Source organism: Sceloporus occidentalis, unplaced genomic scaffold (genome assembly GCF_023333645.1).
Source record: "Sceloporus occidentalis isolate IW3139 unplaced genomic scaffold, rSceOcc1.0.p SCAF_5, whole genome shotgun sequence".
NCBI classification, from domain to species: Eukaryota; Metazoa; Chordata; class Lepidosauria; order Squamata; family Phrynosomatidae; genus Sceloporus; species Sceloporus occidentalis.
This window is the reverse complement of record NW_028316985.1, coordinates 177818992-177843083: the sequence shown is the minus strand read 5'-3', so window position 1 is coordinate 177843083 and position 24092 is coordinate 177818992. Positions and strand designations below refer to the sequence as shown.

Sequence of the window (24092 nt, the reverse complement as noted above, 5' to 3'; positions counted from 1 at the left end):
GCTGTTTGTTTATTGTAAGACACCAACCTCAGGACACTGATTCTGAGAAGTAACACTTATTGGGCTGTTTTGTTTTGCTTCCTTGGGCAATCCACTGTTGGAGAATTTAGCTGTGCCTGCACCACACATCTTATCCTATTCCCCTGAATTGGCCTTTGTCCCTGAAGTAGGGTGGAGGATGCCATTCTTTTCCAAGTGATCAACTGGGGTAATGGGGATGTCACCTGGTCCCTCATTTCAGGCAGTAAGATGTCTTGGGCCAGCTGTGGGAGGTAATATTCTGTCACTCAAACAAGGGAAGTGCTCCATGGTTCTGGTGTCAGAAGACTTTCTAGACTCTTCTAGTCACAAGTGCTGCTGTTGCACATTTTCCTTTATGTTGCACCTGAAGAGAATTCAGAGTACACATAAATCTAAGGAGCTCATTGCCCTTGAGTTCCATTCTCAGCCCATGAGATTGCCAGATCATTCTGCAGAGTCCCTGACAGCCCATGGTGTGCTTTAAATCAAGGGCAGGGAGATACTTCTCATTGGGAATAGGAATCAGACACTGGAATGCAGTTTTAAAAGATCCAAGCAGAACATAATGTCAGACAGCTTTTGGGGTTATTAGGCTTGTGTTGGGAGGGTGTGTGTGTGTGTGCTATTTTGCTTCTGTACCTTGGCCATAATCACCATTTCAAACTCATAGCCCTGGAGTTGTTAATGTCTTGCCTTCAGTACAGAAGGTAGCATCGATAGTTAAGGTATGCTGCAACTTGGCTCCAAAATACCTTTTTATACCTCTGAATGCTAACAATGCACAATCCTGCTGATGCTCTCCTTTGTCACCACACAGGTGCAGTTTGATGAACGAGAGGACACTAAATCCTGCACCATCATTATCAACGATGATAATGTCTTTGAGAACACCGAGAGCTTCACCGTGGAGCTTAGCATGCCAGCCTATGCCTTGTTGGGAAGCATCACTGAGACCAAAGTCTTCATTAGTGATGAGGAAGATGAGCCTACCCTCCAGTTTAACAAGAAAGTCTACCATATCAGTGAGAGTGCTGGCACCCTGTCTGCTCCCATTGAAAGAAAAGGTTGGTTGCATTAGAATAGAGGAAGAAAATGCTCAGACCAGGGGCCACGGGCAGCCTACTAACACCCCTGAGCCCCAAAATTGTAAACAAACAAACAAACAACCCCCCCACACACAAATTATCCTAGAAATGTGACTGTTTTAATACAGTTTGGGGTCTTTCCCCATCTTTTGGGGGACCCCTAATTGATCCTTTTAAAAAATAAGAAGTGGCCCTTTTTATCACTTCTGGTTTTGAAGAAAGAGGCAAATGCAGGTGGAGATCCAAGGGGAATTAAAATAATTGAATCTTAGACTGAGAAAGGACCACAAGGGCCATTGCCTGCCATTCAGAAAGGCACACTCCTGAGAGATGCTCATCCAAAATGGAGCATTGGTGGTCCATGGGGCCCCTGCTGTTGTTCATTGCTACAGAGGAATCAGGCTAAGCTGTAACAAGTTACTTTGGACAGTGACTGGCTGAGGAATTAATGGCATTAAAGTCTAAAAAAAGTAAGCTAGCCAAGCTCTGGAACAGATCAGCTCTTAATTCTGCCAACCTGGATATCAGTATTTAGCCATTTTATTGGGAATTGTTTTTAATGGTATTTTAGGGTGGGAGGGAGATTGAGGAACTAGGATCTAATATGTCCTGTTATGCTTTTATCTATTGATAGTCATGTTTGATTTTATTGTTTTTATTTGTTGTTACCCGCCTCGATCCAATACAGGGAGAGGCGGGATACAAATAGATGATATCATCATCATCATCATCATCATCATCTAATTGCTGGACTATTTATATAGTTTATACATATATATATACATATATACATTTGTTTTAGATCTTTAAAAATTTAATGGTTTAAAGATACATAACATGTAAACTCTTTGTCATCAGCTCAATGGATCATGTGATCCACGACGTGCTCTGATCAAAGGTAGTTTATCAGAATCACAGTACCACTATTTTTCTCTGCTGGGATAGAAAATACTTCTAAAAAAAGTAGCACAGAAAAAAAGTGAACAAAGAAAGAGGCCAAACATTATTACGGATCAAACAAATACCTCATAAAGAATTTCAGTGTGCAATACTGACTTACCCATGAGTATACCCTACTGACTTGATTTTGATTTACTGCTGAGTAGATTTGTATATGCTTGCAGTGAAAAATCTGACAACAATTTATAATAAAGTCTAACAATAAAAATACAGAGTCCAGATTTACAACAGAAGTTGAATAAGAGCTTGCAGACAATAGTATATCACAGAAGATGAGATCTCATATCTAACAATTCATTAACAACTCATTTCAGGGCAAGTCAGCAAGATCTAAATATTTATATATATAAAATCAGTGCATTAACAATTTGACTAGAAGCATTATGTATTTGAACTACAGTTTCTAGAATTGCCCAGCCAGTGTAGTCCATGGAACAAAGTTCAGCAAGTTAACTTTGGTCTAATTTGGGCTCTGGGTTAGACTCAATGTAATGCAAACTAAAAATATAATTTGAGGCATAAGAGACTTACACTAGGTAAATTCAGTCAACCACAATATCATTTATATAACTCTGCTTTATTGTTGCTTTATAGGTGACTCTAACAGCATTGTGTCTGCAGTTTGCTACACTGTCCCCAAAAGTGCTAAAGGCAGCAGCATGCATACCCTGGAGTCTGGTTCAGACTTCAAGTCCAGGGGGATGTCCAACCAGAACCGTATTGTCCTTGGGCCAGGTGTCACTATGACCACCTGTGATGTGAAGCTCATTGATGACAGTGAGTACGAGGAGGAGGAAGAATTTGAAATTGCGCTTGCTGATGCATCAGAGAATGCGCGAATAGGAAGCATAGCTTCAGCCAAGGTTATGATCAGCGGGCCCAATGATGCCTCAACAGTGTCCCTTGGAACTGCTACTTTTACTGTTAGTGAAGATGCAGGTGAGAGATAACAGTTATTTCACCATTGTGTGATTTTATGGTGTTTTAAGAAAAGTCTGGAAACATTGCTTTTGTTGAACACTCAGCAAAATGTCTTCGCTGTATGTCTTTTAAATGATTTTAAAATGTTGGATGTGGTGGTTTTTGTTGTGTTTTAAAATGTATTGTTAAATTTTTAAATTTATTCTCTTTGTGAGTTGCCTTGGGTCCCACTCTGGGAGAAAGGCAGGATACAAATGAAATAAGTCATAAATGAATTAACTGGCCATATTGACTTAGGGACACAGGCATTTGTGGTCCAAAAAGTAACTTTCCCAAGCTCGGGTTCTGGACCACATGTTTATTTTTAAGGCACCTCTACAGAGCCCATAAGATCATTGTTAAAATGTTAAGGTACAACATTTCTCACACCTAATATCTTTCTGGCTCTTGTAATGACCAGTTAACCAAAGTAACGTATATATTAATCCAGCCTTCTGATACTATGACTGCTACCACACTGCAAATAAATAAATCAGTTTGACATCACCTTAACTACCATGGATTCTGATAATTGTAGTTTGGTGGGACACCAGAGCTTTCTGTCAGGAAGGCTAAATATGTCACAAAACTGAAATTCCCAGAATTCCATAGTGTTGAGTCATGGCAATTAATGTGGTGTCAAACTGCTTTATTTCCACAGTGTGGCAGCAGCCTGTGCTTGGGGGGACTTTGGGGTTTCTGGCAACTGATTTTTGTGGGCTTTTTGTCTAGCACCTATTTATTCTTACAAGAAAGATCAAATTCTCCTGCTTTCCTGAGTAAAAGTGTTTTGTATATATCATTTCAACTAATGCTTTCCAAGGGGGACCAGAGGAAGTTATTGTAATTGTATCCATAAGTCACAGTGATTGTACTTATTTATTTTTAAGGATTTTGTTGTTCTTGTTCATCAATCATTCTGTTCTTCCTTGCAGGGATTATTGAAATCCCAGTTACTAGGCAGGGTCCTGATCTCTCAACCCCTACCTCGGTGTGGTGTGCCACTCGGACATCTGACCCACCATCTGCTACACCAGGGATTGACTATATACCGAGCTCCAAGAAAGTGGAGTTTCGCCCAGGAAGAATTGAAGAGGTATTGCTACTTTTCTTGCTTTTACAGAATTATTGGTACTGGAGGACCAAAGTAGGTATCATATATGGTAGTGGTGGGGAAAGGCTAGTACACAACCTGCACGTGATCCCAAGCCCCATTGTTGTAGCTCCCCAAATCCCATTGGTAGGAGTGCCAGACTGCATCTGGGATGAGGCTCCTGTAACACTAATCCTGAACAGATCTTGGTGCAGGACAAGGAACTGTAAAGCTCTGTCATTTGGAACAAAGGTCCCTTCCTTACCTTCCAAACCCCAAATTTCATTGATGTCCTTTCTCAACCTGGCTGTTGCCTTGCCAATAGAGGGACAGATCACCAAGGAGCTCTCAGCTATGCTTTTGTTACCAGATTCCTGTGTGTCCAGAGACAGGAGGAGAGCTGTGTACTCTTCCATACCACTTCCACACCCCATTGACAAGGCCACAGCCAAGTTGAGAAAGAACAACTGCAGCTGTAAGTTGGGGTTTGGAAGGTGAAAGAGGACAGGCATCTTTACTGTATGGTACTTCATCCTTCAAGATTTGTAAAGGATTAATGTTAAAGAAACTCCGTCCTGATCTAGTATAGCAACCCTGTCCCTTGATGTCACCTAAAACCTCCCCATCTCCACATTTTAAAAAATCCTGTTAAATTTGGAGGCCTGAAGAGTAGCCAACAACCACCCAAATAAAACATAAACCACAGAGCAAAGCTCTGGTGCCACAACAAACTACCATTCCCAGATTTCCATAGCCTTGAGCCAGGGCAGTTCAAGTGGTGTCAAACCGGATTATTTCCCCAGTGTGGACACAGCTCGGGTCTCAAGCTGCAAATGTTAACAGGTCTCAGTACCAATTATACTGTCCATCCTTCCCCAAATTCTTGCTGAAAGTTCTTATTGGCTTAACATTATTCATGTTCAGGAAAATATCCACTGTGACTCAGGTACTCAAAGCTGGAGAAGCACTTGCACATTAATTATCTAATGATACAAATGTTTTCAGCTCTTCCATCTGTCTATTCAAGATAATTAAGTCTCTACAAAGACACACACACACACACACACACAGAGAGAGAGAGAGAGAGAGAGAGAGAGAGAGAGAGAGAGGAGTTGGTGGGTTTATGTATTAAGAAGGTAGGCCTTTGTTTATTTTATCTTTGTCAGTACTGCACCTTGACAATCTTGGACGATGCCCAGTACCCAGTGATTGAAGGGGTAGAGACATTTGTAGTCTACTTGAGCTCACCACAAGGAGCTGAATTGGCCAAGCCTTTCCAAGCAGTAGTGGCCATTAATGACACCTTCCAAGATGGTAAGTGGGTTAGTGAAATCTATGTTTAACTTTGTTGGTAACACAATTTTTGGTAAATTGATGGCTTTCTAGAAACCTTGGGTTGAATGTCAAGAAAGTGGATGACTTCTTGAAATGCTTATGTGCACTGGCTTCCTTGATACTCGCTGACTGAGGCAAAGGACCTAGCAGTATCATCTTCATTGTATGTACAAAAACCAGATGGACTATCAATATAATCTGGTGACATGATAATATATTCTACCACACCTAGGGGCAGGGGCAGCAGATTTGCCTAAGGTGTACAGAAGACGTTCAAGACAGGAAAATGGCCAAGTGTCTTAGAAAGTGTGGCTGTTGAGCTGCCACTGCACTTCTCCAATATCTGATGTAAAAAGCCAAACAACAAAGACAGATTAAGATGATTGAGCCCCTGGAACACATCTAAATCTGAGACCCCTTTCTGCACACGTGTGACATATTCTAGGAGTGTTGGTATAGAAAATAATAAAGTCAAAGTGCACTGGTCAGCATCAGAAAAACCTTTACATGAGAATCCATGTTCAGATTGGCTACTTCAGTGAGACTGACATCCATTTTGACTCAATTACTTAAAAATTTCAAAATACAAATATGATCATGCAAATATTTGGAGATTCAGAAGTGACTGTGAAAAAAGAGGAAGTAAACTACATATTTTTCTTTTAGCACTATGCCAGTAGTCATGAAGAGCCTGGGGCAGTTTCACCAGTTGAACTATGATAATCCATTTTTGCCCAATGCAGTTGCCTCACTATATAATTGTAGGACCAGCCCTGCTCCCTGACCATGGAAGTTGTGGCACATTATATACAGCATTTATCTATCTGTCTACCACACTACATACATACTAATCTGTCTGTCTGTCTGTCTGTCTGTCTGTCTGTCTGTCTTGCCATCTAGAATGCAGTATCTAGTGATATGTAAATATTATGTGCAATCACTGCACATGGTAATGAAGCCAAGCCAGCTGAAAAAAGAATTTTTGTAAACCATCCAACTTACATAGTGCCAATATTTTTCAACCTTAAAGCTACTGCCAGGAAGAAACACATTGACTCATGTGCCAGACCTCAGATTGGCATTCAACTACATTGCTCCTGATGGCTAGGCTGCTGAGCTGGGTTGGAATTCTTGTGATCTAAGCCAAACTTTCAGTCTGATGTACTGGGTTAGCTTCCTGGCTGGAACTGGTGCTATTGCTAAATCATATATTCCAATAATCTATCTACAATATATACTTGAACTCACCAAACAGCAATGCACAAAAATGTGTGTTCTGAGACTGAGGGATGGAGGATTTGCCAACATTTAGATGAGGCTGTTAGTATGTGATAGTTTTAGGTTTCACTTGCAGTAACCACTAGGAATTTTTGGAGAAATAAAAGCAAAAAAAAAAGTGTTGTTCTGAATTTTAAAAATATAAAGTCCAACTGAAAATTTCCTCCAGGTTCTGTAAGTATGTTGTTGTTTTTCAGCACACTGTGGGCCTATAGAACCTGTGCCATAGAGTTTTGTTCTTGTTGTGCTTTCTGCAGTACCAAACATGAAATTTAGCAAAGATTTGTATCCTGTGAAAGAGAAGGATGGGATCTTGCATGCTTCTATTATCCGTACTGGAGACTTGAGCTATGAGTCTTCTGTCAGATGTTATACCCGGAGTCAGACAGCCAGGGTCATGGAGGACTTTGAGGAAAGGAGAGACACTGAGGAATCACGTATCATTTTTCTGAAAGGGGAGAAGGTGAGTGAATCTTCCTAGCAAAACAACAAATCTTAGGAAAATTCCTTAAGTGCAACCCCCAGAACCCCCCATTGGTCAGGCTAGCTGAGAAGTTCTGGCCCTGACAGATTATATCGGGGGAATATAGTTTTCAAGAACAAAATAGGTTCCCCACTCCCAGTTAAGAGAAGAACATGGCAAATGGTGGTGGATGTTGTGTGCCTTCAGGTCGTTTCCAACATATGGTGACCCTAAAGCAAGATTTGTTCAGAGTAGATTTGCCATTGCCTTCCTGTGAGGCTGAGAGGACGTGTCTTGCCTGAGGTCACCCAAAGGGTTTCCTGGCTGAGCTGGAAATCAAATCCTGTTCTCCAGAGTCATCATCCAATATGCTATATTGACTAAATCGTACCTTTATTTAATGTATGCCTCACAAATAGACACTGCCTGTTCCCTTTTACTCCCCCCCCCCCCATCCTTCACACTGTGCAGTTTAAATTTATTTTTTTCTGCTACATTATGTCAGTAACTGCGGTAATTTACACAGTCACATAATGTATAATAATGCAGTCATTTTAGGCAGATGTATCACTGAGAATTAAGCCAAAATGACCTGTAGTGTGTTCTGTCGCAACTAGCCTGGCCATAATCCTTGTACTTCTGAGTGGCTAAATTAGAGACATACCCATGGTCTTCTAGATCACCACTATCGATCATTCTCTGTGATGATGATACAATTCAACTAAATTAAGCAAAGCCCCTCTTTTGTGTTCCTTCATTCTCTGATGTATATCTGGTTGGTATATGGCAAAGGACCTCTAGTATTTTCTACTATTCTCTGGAAACCTGTTGAAGGAGATCCATCTGAAGTCTTCTTAGATGGTCTTGATTATGAAGTTTGTGAAGTCTTTTCTGTTTTAGACTGGCATTTGGCCTGCCTAATTTGGCCTTCCCCAGTCTGTCACTCTCCAAATATACCCATCACCTGGTATGGATATTGGTCTAATTTCTAAGTTTAGCCCTCCTCTCATATTCCCTTTTGATAGAGAAATGAGCATATCATTCCAGATTTGAAATCTAAACATCTCCATTGTGACATCCTAGCTAGAAAATTCCTTCCTGGTGGAAATCTACGGTAATTGTTCCCCTCACTATTATCATATAGGCACCAATTGAAAATGTATTTATTTGTGCAGGCTTTCAAAGAATAGACATGATGAGTTTCTTTGCTACATCTTTGGTGATCATTTTAATGTATTTTATTATAAATCTGCATTTCTCAGATTACTATGTTAATGGTGTGCATGTATTTTGTATTGTGATTTATGAAAATGGTTAGCCTCTCTATTCTCTTTGTGAAGAGGAGCAGGTTGTAAACATAAATAAACATAATATTACTATTTAATTTTAAGCTATTTTATCTGGGTCATTTTCATTCATTTTGTCATGTCGAGTCCTTTTCTCACTCTTATTTCTGATATGTCTTTTATTATTGTGTTGTGTGAGCTATTTTGAACATTTCAAAATATGATGAATGATATAGTAATTTTAATAAATAAATCACACAAGTTGCCTTTTAGACTTGAACTGTTGATGTCCTTGGCTTTAGGTGAAGAACTGTACTGTCTTTATCAATGATGACTCTGCATTTGAACCAGAGGAGAAGTTCCAGATACACCTGAGCCACCCACTTGGAAACCACTGGAGCGGGGCTACCGTTGGGAAGAACAACATGGCCATAGTTATCATCTCCAATGATGAAGATGGTAAGGGGATATATTTGAAATCTGGGGCATACATTTGGACCACAACATAGAATCTGCATTTAAGTTTGTCCTTCCTGTATCTCCCTGTTTTGTTTAGGGGTTTTTTTATACTTCTTTTTTGATGTGCATGGTTGCACAGGTGAACACAGAAGTTGACACATACATGCACAAAGTGTTCTGATATTCACTGAAAACAATTCTGCTAAGGTCTGCCAGGTTAGATGTAGACTAGTCTGGGAAAGGCAAGGCCTCTCAGCCACCAGCCAGTACAGACTGCCTCTCCTCACCTGCCCTGGCCTCCATCCCAGCAGGGTGATCAGATGTCATAACCGCAAAGGAGGACACCACACTACAAAATGTAGGACATTCGAGGGAAATGTAGGACACTACAAAATAAAAGCTAGAAACACTAATTAGTCATGATGAAAATGGAGGACATTTTGACATTCCTCTTGGAGAGAAGGCTGAAATATAGATCATGTCCTGAAAAAGGAGGCTGTCTAGTTACCCTGCTTCCCAGTCCCTGTCATACAAGGAGGAAGAGAAGAGAATGAGAAACACAGCAGTAGTTCCACTCACAAACTAGTGAGAGGGAGAAGGAGATGGGTTGGTATGGAGTCTGACTATGGCTGGTGGAGGAAAACCTCTGTTAGGAAGGGAAAACTGGGAAAATTACTTAGCCAGGGTTGGAGCCCATAAATTTTCCTGATGCCTTCAACTAGTGGTGCCATCACTAATTTTAAAGTAAAGTTCACAGTTCCACACCATGCATAATTTAATTTTTTAAACATCTGTCATCTTTCTACTAAATAGTCACATTTTTTAAAACTGGAAAAAAAAACCTCAAATAATTTTTTAACTTCAAAAAGATCCCCAAAGTCCCTTGGGCTCAGTTTTTGTACAACTCTGAGTTCAATAATTGCAGGAAAGGAGTGCATAAATAATCCTGACTTGAGGTGGTGTAATAATTTAACTGTTGTTAGGTTTTAGCACAGCTATCAAGCATTGCTGTGTACTGAATTCTATCACAAAAATTTGCCTTTCATCTTATTTCTCAGCTTCCAACATTTGCCATTTTAAAAAATACTTTTATTAACAGCACAGTCCTATATAAGTTTACTCAAATGTAAATCCCACTGAGTTCAGAGAGAGGTTTTGTGTATGTACTTTCAAATGGCATGTTGACTTGTAGCAACCCCTTGAATTTCATAGGGATTTCTTAGGCAAGGAATTCTCAGAGGTGGTTTTGCCAGTTCCTTTCTCTGAAATACAGTGCTGGGTATTTATTGGTTGTCTCCCATCCAAGTGCTAACTAGAGCTGACCCAGCTTACCTTCCAACAAGATCAGATGGGTTTGGGTGCCTTTGGGGTATTTAGCCCCTTCCCCAAGGCTTATTCCTCAGTACTTATAGGACCTCAGAAGTTATAGTGTTCTTCACATCTGTATACAGAATTATTCTTGTTCCATGTTTTCAGCACCCACCATTGAGTTTGAAGAAGCTGCCTACCAAATCCGTGAACCTCCAGGGCCTGAAGGTGTTGCTTTCTTAAATGTCAAGGTGATTCGGAGGGGAGACCAGAACAGGACCTCCAAAGTTCGTTGCAGCACCCGCGATGGATCAGCCCAGTCTGGAATCGATTATTATCCAAAGAGCCGGGTCCTCAAATTTAGCCCTGGTAAATCACAGAAAATAGATGGGATGAACTGGAGTCACTCTGGATTTACAGTAATAGATATTTTTCCAGAGGGTGGAAAAAAAGCATTTCTGTTGCATACTTTACTATGTATTTCCTTGTACCACACAGGAATCCATAGAGAGCAATATTAAAAAAATATACACAAAGCCAATAAAAACAGGTGTGCAAGACATCTGAAACAAACATACAGTCAAAGATTAGCTGGCCACATTATAAATTTATGAACTTTAGCTCCTGCCTTCACTTCTTTCCCTCTTTGTTTCCCCCTGCTGTTAAATTATAAACTGCACATTTGTCAGGACAAAGACTGGACATGGCTGGTATTGTAAAAATATAATAACAAAGAGTTAAATAACCAGAGCTTTGGCCCTTACACTGCCCTGATTCAGTATCCCATCTCCCAGGCTCATAAAGAATGCACTGAGCATTATCTCACTGTAGTAACACTCCCAGTATAATCCTACAGATGACTACCCAGAAGTAGTTTCACAGGGACTTGAATGGAACAAGTTACATGTGTTTAGAATTGTAGCCCTAAGACCTATTTCTGTCACTGAGAAGATTAATCTTAAATCTCTCCTGTCAATATCAGTGGGATGCAAAGTATTAATCTATACTTAGAGGGTGTCCATTCCTTCCTGTCCCTAGGTTTTGTAGCATGTTTTTTTCCTAGCCTGCCCCTACCTCCATAAGCCTCTTCTGCTTTCCAGCTCAAAGCTGGGTAGGGCCATCCAGTCCACTTGGCACCCCTAGTGCTTTGGCTCCCTTATCCTTGATACTCTTTCATTCAAAGATCTCCCATCCCAGCCACCTGCGGGACATAGCCTCTGTTTTGCCTGTGCCGAACTGAAGGCTTTGCTCTTTCACCAACCCTTCTTCAAAAGTGTCAATCCATAGTAACTCGCTCAGGATCTGAAGAAAATCTCACAAGACCAGCTGTTTTGTGTTTATCATAAAGAAACAAAGTAGACATTCTTCCAAGCAAGAATACAGGAGGTATATTTGGATCATAGATTTTTATTAAGGTCAGACAGAGACCATTAATCCTCACATAGCATCTGATAGTAAATCTGCCAAGCAATCCATTCGATTGTGTGCTATTTAAAAAAAAAAAAAGGTGGGGGGAACTCTACCACTAAATCATTAGAGCCAAAGAGTTTAAGATAAAATCTGTGTCTGCTTTTATCACAACACTTTGGCAGGTCTGACTCTCAGTATTTCTGAGTGTTCCTCATCAGAGGACTGGTTGGTTTGATTCAATCTGCTTCCATGTCCATTCATGCAGGTGTGGATCATATTATATTTAAGGTGGAAATCATGTCCAATGAAGATAGAGAGTGGCATGAGTCCTTCTCACTGGTATTAGGACCAGATGATCCCGTTGAAGCTGTCCTGGGGGAGATCACCACTACAATAGTGACCATTCTTGACCAAGAAGCAGCTGGAAGCCTCATTTTACCAGCCCCTCCTATTGTAAGTTATTTAACCTGAGATCTAGTTCTTACAGGCTACTTTCTGAGGTGACATAAGCCTGACCAAAATATGCTTCAGAATGAAATGAGCCTGCATTTCTGACTGCAGTTGGGAGGAGACTTTTTTAATGTTTCCCATATAAATGTAATTGTCTAAATACAAAACCAGCACAAAAAAGAGCAGCACAAAGTAGTATCCATCCCTGTTGTGTTAGATTTCTACTTACATGTTTTTTGTTTGTTTGTTTGTTTTAAAAAAGAGGATGTCATTCAAGAACTATAAAGAGTGTTGCAACACCTTACAGACTAAGGTCTCTTTCACACTACACATTTGTAGCACTTTGATGCCACTTCAAATTTCATGTCTGTGTCCAGAGGCACTAGAGCTTTCTGGCAGAGAATTCTAATTACCTTCCAAAATTATAAATCAAGGATCCCATGGTATGCAACCATGGCAGCTAAATAGTATCAACTTGCTATAACTGTAGTGTAAAAGAGACCTAACAAATTTTATTCAGCATAAGCTTTCACTGACAGAGGTTTATGTCAAGTAGAACTTGTTAGTCTTTAAGGTACAACAATATTCTTTATTGGTTGCCATGAGAGCATAGAATCATGGAATATCAGAGATGGAAGAGACCACAAGGATCATTTATGCAAAGACTATCTGTGCAGGAATGGAGCAGAAAGATGACCATCCAACCTCTGTTTAAAGATCTCCAAAGATGGAGAGTCCACCATCCTCTGAGGCTATCTATTCCAATGCCAATAAGTTCTTACAATAAAAAAGTTATTCCTTATGTTTAAATGGTATCTCTTTACTTATAACTTGAACCCAATGGTTGGTGTTCTAGGCTGCTGCCACACTACAGAATTAATGCAGTTTGACACTGCTTTAATTGTCATGGTCCCATTCTATGGAAGCCTGGGATTTGTAGATTGTTGTGGCACCAGAACTCTCTGACAGAGGAGGCTAACTATCCCACTAAACTACAAAACCCAAAATTCCATAACATTGAACCATGGCAATTAAAGTGGTGTCAGCTGCAGCCCTAGTCTCTGGAACAGCAGAAAATAAGCTCCTTCCATCTTCTACATGACATCCTTTCAGATATGTAAAGACAGTTATCATCTCATGTTAAGATGTAAGTCTTAAAAGGCACCAAAAAGGTATAATAGGTCCCTTTTCCAGAGTCCCAGCTCTTGTGTCATCATGCCTTCAGGTGGTTTCACTGTCTGAGTATGACCACGTGGAAGAAGAAAACAAAGAAGGTGCAAAGAAGTCTCCCTCTCCAGGTTACCCACTGATATGTGTGACTCCTTGTGATGCTCACTTTCCCAAATACTCAGTTATGAAGGAGCGCTGCAATGAAGCTGGGATCAACCAGTCATCCATACAGTTCAGCTGGGAAGTGGCAACTCCTACTGATGGAAATGGGGCCAGATCCCCCTTTGAAACAATTACGGACAACACTCCATTCACCAGTATCAATCACATGGTATGTATTAAGGCAGAGAGTTGAACTACATGATTAGCAGAAGTACATGGGGCCAATTTTGTTGGGCTGCACCTTGAAAAGATGAGAAGCTGGAATCTGTATTTCAGTGGTTCTCAATCAGTGGGGCGGGACCTGCAGGGGGGCATGAGAGTTGTTTGGGGGGGGAGGATAAGACTTGAAGGCTTTGATCCCTCATCTTTCTCCTCTTCCCAAACTTTTTAATATGTGAAATTTACACATCCATTGAGTTAAAGGTTGAATTTACTTAAATGAAATTGTTCTAATGTAAACAATGTTATTTCCTCACAAAATATTAAAATTCATTATACATAAATGTGCAAAAAATATGCACAATAAATAAACAAAATATTTTTAGTCATATACTATGATGAAGGGGGGGCATGCCATCCACATGTAGATGTAAAGGGGGTCCCAAGAGTAAAAGGTTTGAGTAGTACTTTTGTAATGAAGTCTACAGGGTCAAACTATATGCTGAAATGCCTCCCCCTGTGGCTATTATTCACTGTACACAGTGAACTAGAACTTTAGGGAGAAAATTAGACAAACACATGGAAATGAGTGAAATTACACCTTTGTGCCACTGACGTCCTGGTGCCTCCTGGTACTAAGCGTATAATTCAGCTTAAAAATACATTTTAACTATATTTTTCTTTTAAACTATAAGCCTCTTTGAGTCCCAATTTTGGGGAGAAAGCCAGATATAAATAAATATAATAATATAAATAAAAATAATTGAAAATGGAGAATCATAAACTATGAATGTTCCTCCTGTTTATCATTGCTTTTATTGTGCTTCCATATTATTTTCCACCATGCTGGATTGTAGACCGTAAACTCCTTGGGGCAGGGGCCAGACTAGGTTTTTTTGTCCTCTGTAAAGGCTAATGGGTAGCCAGTGTGGTGTAGTGGTTTGTGCATTGGACTAATGACTCTGGAGACCAGGTTGAGCTTGGCCATGTAAACCCATTGGTTGACCTTGAGCAAGTCACACACTCTCAGCCCCAGAGGATGGCAATGGCAAAGCCCCTCTGACAAGAGTTGCCAAGAAAACCCTGTGATATTGGTTCACCTTGAGGTCACCATAAGTTAGAAATGACTTGAAGGAACACAGCAACAACAGCAAAGCCCCATGTACACTTGTAATGTTAAATCTGAAAGAATGCTTCCTCCTATATGAGCATACTCTAGCTCAAAAGCTAAGTTGAAGAGTTAAAGAAGCAGGGCTTTCCCTTGCATGATTTGGAATTCTTTCCCATGGGAAGGCTTCCTAGGTTGAATCAATTTATCTGGAGTGTGGTCTTCCTCTTTTCCTATTGCTTTTGACCTTCCCCGGCATTATTGTCTTTTCTAGTGAGTCATGTCTTCTCATAAAATGTCCAAAGCATAACAGTCTCAGTTTACTCACCTTGGCTTCTAGGGAGATTTCAGGTTTGATTTGCTTTAGAATAATTAAGACTGTTGTCCAGTATCAAGTTTTGGCTCACACCTGGGATTGTGCTCAGATTCTTTTATTTTTCTCCTTTGTTCTTCTCAGGTGCTGGACAGCATTTATTTCAGTCGGCGATTCCATGTGCGATGTGTAGCTAAAGCTGTGGATAAAGTTGGCCATGCAGGCACACCACTGAGAAGCAATATAGTCACTATTGGGACAGACAGCGCCATCTGCCACACACCAGTGGTTGCCGGAACAGCCCGGGGCTTCCAAGCCCAATCTTTCATTGCCACATTGAAGTATCTGGATGTCAAGCACAAAGAACATCCCAACAGGTAAAGGGCAAGGGGACACAGAGCCTAGTAGCAAGGTGCGCTTAAGAACATTTCACTTTCCAGACTTCCTTGGTGAAGTTACGTCTTTGGACTATAGCTCCCAGAATCCCTCAGACAACGTGGCATTTTGCACTACTGGCAGGATGATTATGTGAGTTTTAGTCCAAAAAGGGAACTTTGCCAAGTCCTGCTATACGGTCCGCCCTTCTCTTACGCAGAGGATCCGTTCTGGACCCTCCCCCCGCATAGGAGAAAAAAACACGGATGCTCAAGCCCCAAATGAATGGGGCTCATGCCCGCAGTGACGCCATGGCAGCATGCACCATTTATGCGAATGGAATGCGCCACCCCTTGCGGCTTTGAGCATAACACGGGCGCACTGTATTTCTTAATGATTTTTTCATGGAAAAAAAATGAAAGAGAGAGAAAGAAAAGAATGAGATCCATAGTTTGTTATTGTCTTTTTGTAGCAAAGGGGAAAACTACTTTCAAATCTTTTCAGCAATTTTTTTCTAATGCAGAAAAGATCAAAATATAAAAGAACTGGTAGCTAATAAATGTCACTTTCTGAAAACTTTTTTCTTATAGTTATCCATTTCACTTTTCAATGGTAGCATTTCTAACTCTTGCACATCTGGACCTTGTTAGTTAGTTCACTTTTGGTTAAAAATAAAAAGGGGAACAAAAAAATGAACATAATTTTGGCAACAAAATATCGAGGACAGTATCAGCAATAATGTTTGTTAAAAGTGTTAAATTTGACTATTTCATTATTTTTGCAAGGAGCAAGATACTGAGAAATACTTGAGGTCTCATTAGGTATTATTTTCAATCTTCTTTATACATGGCAGTACAGCAATGGATCTCAGATTCTCCTGGTTTCCACATACAGTACCTCTTCTAACACTTACTGTGCATACATGATAACATCCAACAGAAAGACCCTTTTTCTTGTCTGAATGCATGAACATAAAATCCAAGAGCTGGTAGGGTCATTCTGCAGATGGAACTGCATCTGATAATAGAATCAGAAGATTCCCCTGTCACAACCTTCACCACCCCACAGCTCTCTTTGCACCCTCAAGATCTGTTGTGGAGGGCTTTTGGGATAGTTCAGGGGACAGCTGCAGGAAAAAGAAGAAGGAAGTTCCATCATCCTAGAAGTCAGCTGCTAGAATGATGGTGAATTCCGGCTTGAACTAGTGGCCTGAAGTATAGTGATGTTTACACATCTTTGAGCTGACAATATTACAGGATGGTGGGCATTGTAAATCATCCTAAACACAAGATTATCTTCAAATGTTCTATCTTCTGAATCAGAAACTAATTTGTGCTTCATAATATGCTTGTAATATGTTTGACTTTTGTCCAGTGCATCCACCTGTACCCACTCTTTGTTTTCTCCCTCTTTGGGATGCTACAGGATCCATATCTCAGTGCAGATTCCACACCAAGATGGGATGCTTCCGCTCATCTCCACTATGCCACTGCACAACCTGCATTTCCTCTTGTCAGAATCTATCTATAGGCACCAACACGTCTGTTCTAACCTAGTCAGTGTCCAAGAACTTAAAGGCATCTCAGGTAATAATATTACTGGTATTTACAACCCAAGGCACGTACTCTACTCATTAAGCAGCAGTTGCTCTACTAGCAATCTGCAAGTTTGGCTGGTGCTGAGAGAGCAAGTTTAGACCCTAGACTTAATGGTCTTACTGGAGGGAGGTGGGTGGGGGGGGAGACTCTTTTGATAGTAATGTGTACCATGTCAAAATGTTGTACGCTAGCCCTGCTGTGTCAAGAGACTCTTACTCTTGTTCTACTGAGGGGGGCCCAGGACCTGTTAGCTATTCTGAAGACCGCACTGGCTAGATAATTGGCTGTGGGAGGAATGGAACATTCTGAAATGTTTTCTAAGCTATAGATCTCACAGACCCATGGTATCATCTTCCCATAAAGATCCACACACACTTATTCTTGAAAAGAATTTCAATGTAGCTAATGTAAGCTTCTAACGTCTCTTGCAGGATTGGACTTTTTAAATGGTTTCCTTTTGTGTAGGATTAAGGCTGCTGCTCCTCTGTCAAATGATAAAGTAGTAGCTCTTGTTTCCTCAGCAGCAAGGGAATCTTAAAAAGGGGTCCTGTGTTAGAAAGAAGATTAAATTGTGAATTCATTCAGCATAAATGCATTATCAGGGGGAGGAAGGGAGGGAGGGCAGAGTCTGACCTTGCAGTCACCTTATTTAACTGTTCTTGACCAATTTTTGTCATGCTAACTATGCCACTGCCAGATCCAGCAAGGCACTATTTCTTCTCTAGCAAATTCTGCAGGATGTGATGCTGGGAATGAGTTCTCTGTGGAGTTTGGCCTTATTACTGTGAAGCACAAATATTTATCTACCCGATCAAGCATTTGATATATTTAAGCAGTAGACTTGAAGCAGCTTAAGCATAATATAGTGGGGAAAAACCATCAACTCAGTGGCTTTCCTTGCTTCCATCCCAGAAGCTGGATTCCTAGATGAAGTGACCTACAATAGTCTTGTTCTGGGCCCTGGATATGATCGGGCATACCAGTTTGATCCCAATGTGAGAGAGCCAAAAACTATCCAGCTTTACAAACATCTGAACCTGAAGAGCTGCATTTGGACTTTTGATGCTTACTATGACATGACAGAATTGATTGATGTCTGTGGAGGATCAGTCACTGCTGACTTTCAGGTAATGGTCTTCATTTGGGGCCACTCTGGGTTTCAGTCAGGGAAAAATTATCTGCTGATTTTCATGGATTCTATAGGAGAGATGGTTGCAGAGGTGAGAAACATTGGCTTCCCAATGTTGTCAAACTACAGCTCCCAGCATCCCTGCCCACTGTTCCTTCTGGTTGTGACTGATGGGAGTTGAAGACAAACAACATCTACGTATATGGCCAAATACTCTCCACTCCTGTGCTAAAGAAAGGAAATATTAATAAGTGCCTATCTTTCAGCCAACAAAGAGCAGGCTCCTATTTGTTGTAATATTCCTTCAAGTTGTTTCCAACTTATGTCGACCCTAAGATGAACCTATCATGGGGTTTTCTTGGCACGTTTCTTCAGAGGGGGGTTGCTATTGTCATTCTCTGAGCCTGAGAGATAGTGACTTGCTCAAGGTCACCAAGTGGGTTTATATGGCCCAGACAGGCTTCGATCCCTGGTTTCCAGAGTCATAGTCCAAATGCTCAAACCACTACACCATGCTGGCTAAGAAGAATCAACTTAAGGACATGTTCCCCATGAAAAGTCTGTGCAGGATCAGATTCCCTGCTAAACAATGTTGCATGGGGTTTAAGAGGCTACAGTGGCAGGAAAGAATTGCACAACAAAGAGGGGCCCTCTTCCATGTCCATACACAGGATCAGACCAGACTACCAAATGGATCTCACTTGAACCACAATCATCATAGTTAGCTGTGGGGTAGTGTCCGCATCTGAGGCAGAAGGCTAGTTTGGGGAGCCTAGGACAGTTTGTGTATCATACACAGCTCTGTCCTCCAACAGAGAAAGAATAACAAAGGAGTCAAGATGAAACAGATAGCAGGCTTCCCCAGTAAATCCCCCCCTCCTCAAGTATCTGCTGTCTGAAACAGTTAGCTCTATTAACAAAGAGCCAGCCTATCATAGAGTATATATACTTGCACTTGGATGTCTATAGAGCACCAACACGTCTGTTCTAACCTAGTCAGTGTCCAAAATCTTCTGAAAAGTCGGGGGTCGTCTTATAGGGTGGGTGCTGAGACTTCCAACCCAGACTGGAGAATCTACGGTCACTGCATATAGTGGGGGGAGCTCAAAAATGGCCACGGCCACATCCCCAACATATGTGGCAACCGTATGAAAGCAGCAAGGATGGTGCTGTACAAGTAACGGGATTCATGGAAAGAAGTGACTTAACGCGTCCTGATGATGAGGTGAGGGGGCGCCTCACCGGGAAGGTGTAAGTAAAGGACAGAGCAAGCTGTAGGCATCCGGGATACCCAGGGTATGGAAAAAAGAGCCGTGTTTGCACTACCGCTCTGATAGTCTTGGAGACAGGGAGGGCAGGGCAGGCAGGGAGAGCTGACCAATCCAAGCAGGCTTTGCATACAACAAGGTTTCCTGCTAAGTACCTGCATGTCATAAGCAATTAAAATTACCATATTGAAATCAAGTCTGATGCTTTTTAAATTTTTATTTGGTGTGCGTTGGAAGATGGGTAGTCTTAATATGGCAAGTATATCCCAAGCTCTGTATTTTAACTGGAAAAGTTGGGGGTTGTCTTATACTCACAGTCGTCTTATACGCTGTAAAATATGAGTATATATACTTGCACTTGGATGTCTATACATAGTACAAAAAAGAAAAAGATATCTGCCTTGGCTTCAATTAGGAGACTCTCAGCTATGCCCAAAAATGAAGTAACCACATTTATCCAGTAATATTAAAAGGGTTTTTTTTTAATTTATCACATCAATTATAATAATTATCAGTTAAGAGGGAAAGATAGAAGGGCACCTGGGCATCAAGCTATGCTTGCTTTATTAATCAGCAATAAAGTAAATGGAACTATTCTAGTTTTCTTTGATAACTTCTAAATTTCCTCTCTCTGTGTCCATATGGGAGGAGGTAGCTCAGTGCTGTGACATGGCACAGAAATGTACTAAAAATCATACACGCCATTTGAAGGATAAACTATAATGTAAATGGAATGTGGGCTATTGATTCAATTCTGTTACTTTCCAAAAGATCTTGGGACACCACTGTGACTACATGACCAACAAGACGTGGGCTCAGATCTCACCTGTGCCTTTGACTTGTGTGATTTTCACTTTTTCTGGATCTGAGTTCCCTGTGTTAGGAGGGAATAAATCGAACTTACACACATTCTAAACACCTGAGGACTACTGAATAATGAATAATGTATATATCATAACTAGCTTTTTCCTTCTTTATGTGTTGCTAGGTTAGAGATTCTGCTCAATCCTTCCTGACAGTCCATGTCCCCTTGTATGTCTCTTACATTTATGTAACTGCGCCCAGAGGTTGGGCCTCCCTTGAACATCATACTGAGATGGAATTTTCTTTCTTCTATGACACTGTTCTCTGGAGAACAGGTAAGTGTAACATTCCCTTCTCCATCCTTCTAATGTGGTCTGAAGATTTTGATCTAGCATCCCTGTGAAGCTAAGCAGGCCCTAATCTGATCATGATCTGGATAGTTGACTAATTGCTCCAAAACCTTGGTTTGCTACATTGAACTCCATCATGGAAGAAGTATAGGAAATATTTAAGTAAGCAAAGGGATTTTGTACCACCTGAAGAAGTAGGCTCAAGCCTATGAAAGCATATGCTACCAACTTCTCACTTTCAGTTACGGTAGTCTCAAACGTGCTACAAATTCCCTTCACATACTGATTTTCCAGACTAACACAGCTATGTCTTTGAATTACACCACCATGGAAATGTATAAGTAGAGTTGGGTAAGAGATGTAGGGGACTACATCTTCCAGAATCCCCCACTCAGCATGGCCGCTGGTCATGCTGGCCTGGAGATTCTGGGAGTTGTGGTCCAAAAAAGTAACTTTTTCATGCTCTGCAATATAAACCTAGCAAAACAGTGTATTCACTCACTGTGTAGATTTTGGCTTACTCACTGTTTAAAATAGTTTGCAGTCTAAATAAATAAGTGAACCTTGTCAGAATCAAAAACAGCAAAGTGGAAGTAGGAATGTACTTGATAACAAGGTAACTAGATCTTCACTACAGAAATAAAGCTGCCAATTCTCTCTTTTTGTCATAGCTAGTGCAATTTGATTCATAGTCCTTCACCTAGTTTTGTTGTCTCTTGCAGGTATTCAGACAGACAGTGTCCTTTCAGCCAGGCTTCAGATCATAAGGATCTATATTCGAGAGGATGGCCGACTGGTCATTGAGTTCAAAACTCATGCCAAGTTCAGAGGTAAGTTTTAGCACTTGATTTTCTGCTAAGTTTGGGGGTTGAAAGCTTGTTTGGAGAAACATCTCACTTTCTTTCTTGCAATCTCTGGTACTTATTCATTATCACAGATTTGGATAAACAATTACTGTAGATTTTTTAGTGATGGAAAGAAGGCACTCTCCATATGCTCAAAGGTGTCTTCACTTCTCCTAGGGTAATACCTTTGAACTCATAGAAGTAACAAAGTGGAAAGGCAGAATGATCACTCTGAATTTGGAGACCATTCCAACCTTGTGATATTGGCACATCAAAATAGAAAGGTCAAAGGACAATAACCATTTTCCATTCTCCACATTGGAGATTTTGGTAAATTAGTGGAGATCATCCAATTTATTTCCCGAAAAGGCTCACAGCTCACCAGGAAGTGACATCTCATGAGGCCATTTTGAATTTTCAGAAAATTCTTCTGTCCTTTCCAGAAGCCATAGCAGCAAACCAGATTTTGGTTGGATAGAGTTTTGCCTCATTCCTAGCAGAAGTCACATTATAAGAGCCTGTATATCTCTTGAGTACTAGCTGCTATAAATGAAGGGGAGAGTGACCTGTTGCCTTGATAAGTGACCTGTATGGTTTGGGGATGGTGGGAGTGGTAATCCAAAACATCTGTGGGGCAGCAGGTCAAGTGACCTGGATAAGGGTATTCCTGAGCTGATGCATGGGGAGTCATTTTGAAGCAAAGCTCAAAAAATTATCACTGACTATGTTACATGGCATTGCAGTTGCCCTCTGTGAAAAAACACCCTTTTGCTACAGTACATCTGATTTGAAAACTCAGAGGATGAGAAAAGTGTGACCTGAAAGGCCCCATTTTGTGGCCTCTGAACCCCCCCCCCCCCGAAGCCCGAAGCCCTCAGATCCTCTTTAAAATTTTACATTTTAATTAGGTCTTTTTTCACCCAAATTGACCCCCCCCCCCCCAGCAAGACTCAGTATAGAAAACTTGGTAGCTTTGCTGCAAGACCTCTAAATAATGTTAAAGTCTGTTGGTTTTTTTTAAAGGCCAGAATTCACCTGAAAAGAAACCAAAAATGCCCTGACAGTCTAAATAGTGAAGTGACTAGATCAGACTCATTGATTTGATCAGACTCATTGGTGTGGCCCTAGTGGGGATGCAGGCATGAAAAATGGCCTCATCCTCCACAGCTGCCCACCTCTGCTCTAAACTGTGCTTATGTATGTGGCTGCATGTGTATATTTTATATAAAAGACAGATATTATTATTTACATTTATTATTATTAATAACAGTCTTATTATTAACATTTATGATTCTTATCTGCATAGGTCACTTTGTGATGGAACATCACACTCTGCCAGATGCAAAGTCTTTCATAATGACCCCTGATCATCTGGGAGGGATTGAGTTTGACTTGCAGCTTTTATGGAGTGGCCAGACATTTGACTCCCCTTATCAGCTCTGGAGAGCAACTAGTTCTTATAGCAGGTAAGAAAGAAAACTGCGAAGTAAGGACAGAGGAATCTTGAAAATAGATTCAGACAGCAGATTGGGCCACATAGGGTAGAACTGGCAAGATGCTGGACTGTGGTATGCCCAGAACAAAGAATTTGAAGGACTTGTATGGAACAGGATGGCTTTGCCAGTTGCTGAGGCTTTGGAAGTAAAGTGTTAAAAACATGGTAAAAGGAAGGACTTATTTCAAGGCAATCTAAAGATCAAATGAGCTTAAATGTCATCATGACTGCATCTGCACTGCAGAAATAAGGCTGTGTGAGACTGCTTTAACTACCATGGGTCAGTTCTATGGAGTCCTGGAACATGTGAGAATAATGTGAACAGGATGCAACCACATGATTTTCTTCAGAATTCTATAGTAGGCCAATGCATTTTTTATGGCTCTTTCCCCCTGAGGAAGGTACAGAGAGGTCTTTTACACATCTGTGGGAGGGACTGCAGAATCCATGGCTGTATAAATGATGTTATATTACAATTCCTATCATTTCTCACCATCAGCCATGCTACTGAGGCTACTGATGAGAGTTGTAATCCAATTGTATGAAAACACTTAAAATTTGGCATTTGGGTTTTAAAATGAGATTTTAAACTAGTTTTAACCTGTTTTTGAAGATGTTTTTAAATATGGTTTATTATACATTGTTTTGTGGGGCCCTAGTAGGCAGAAAAGCAGTTGATGTATTTTTCTAATAAAATAAATGGTAAATCTCTGGAGGGCTGTTGTATCCCCATATTTCCATATAGAAAGGAATCCATATAAAGATGCAACAGGCAACAGAATCAGAAGCATAGAGAAAAAGGGAAAATAAATTCTTTTGGAGTCTGAAGTCATGATAATGGGTCTTCTGCTTTCCAGCAGGGTTACAGGATGCCATTTATTTCATATGTGCTAAGAAAATCCAGTAAGAAAGTCATCCAATGAAGTAGAAGGAGGCTTGGTTTTAGGAGAATATTATTGTTCCATAAGTATCAAAAAGAGGATACAAAAGTCGCTCATGCATCCTCTTTGGAGCACATCTTGTTGCTATCCTAAACCAACTTTATTTGTTCTGACATGAACTGCTGTTGTATCCTCTGTGTGATTCAGATAGTTATTTATTAGAAAGTTATTTATTCTGAACTTTGAAGCCTGTCCTGTTTCTGTGTTTGTTTTCAATTTGTCCTACTTTCAAACTAGTGGGCATTTTGTCTCTTGAACAAAGATATT

General features: G+C 40.6%; 1 protein-coding gene across 4 annotated transcripts in view; it reads left to right on the top strand.

The window, feature by feature from the left end:
• FRAS1 (Fraser extracellular matrix complex subunit 1) overlaps positions 1 to 24092 on the top strand; it is a 318860-nt gene that overhangs the window by 281869 nt on the left and 12899 nt on the right. For 3 of the 4 annotated variants that reach the window (XM_089526272.1, XM_089526271.1, XM_089526274.1), the window contains 15 exons: positions 839 to 1085; positions 2661 to 3005; positions 3962 to 4122; positions 5286 to 5433; positions 6990 to 7195; positions 8784 to 8940; positions 10417 to 10617; positions 11924 to 12111; positions 13334 to 13609; positions 15165 to 15397; positions 16821 to 16981; positions 17906 to 18120; positions 20379 to 20529; positions 21267 to 21374; positions 22696 to 22855. In XM_089526272.1, coding sequence (XP_089382398.1) covers positions 839 to 1085; positions 2661 to 3005; positions 3962 to 4122; positions 5286 to 5433; positions 6990 to 7195; positions 8784 to 8940; positions 10417 to 10617; positions 11924 to 12111; positions 13334 to 13609; positions 15165 to 15397; positions 16821 to 16981; positions 17906 to 18120; positions 20379 to 20529; positions 21267 to 21374; positions 22696 to 22855 — 2957 coding nt within the window. The remainder of the gene's footprint in view (positions 1 to 838; positions 1086 to 2660; positions 3006 to 3961; positions 4123 to 5285; positions 5434 to 6989; positions 7196 to 8783; positions 8941 to 10416; positions 10618 to 11923; positions 12112 to 13333; positions 13610 to 15164; positions 15398 to 16820; positions 16982 to 17905; positions 18121 to 20378; positions 20530 to 21266; positions 21375 to 22695; positions 22856 to 24092) is intronic. The other variant, XM_089526273.1, reaches the window with a different exon arrangement.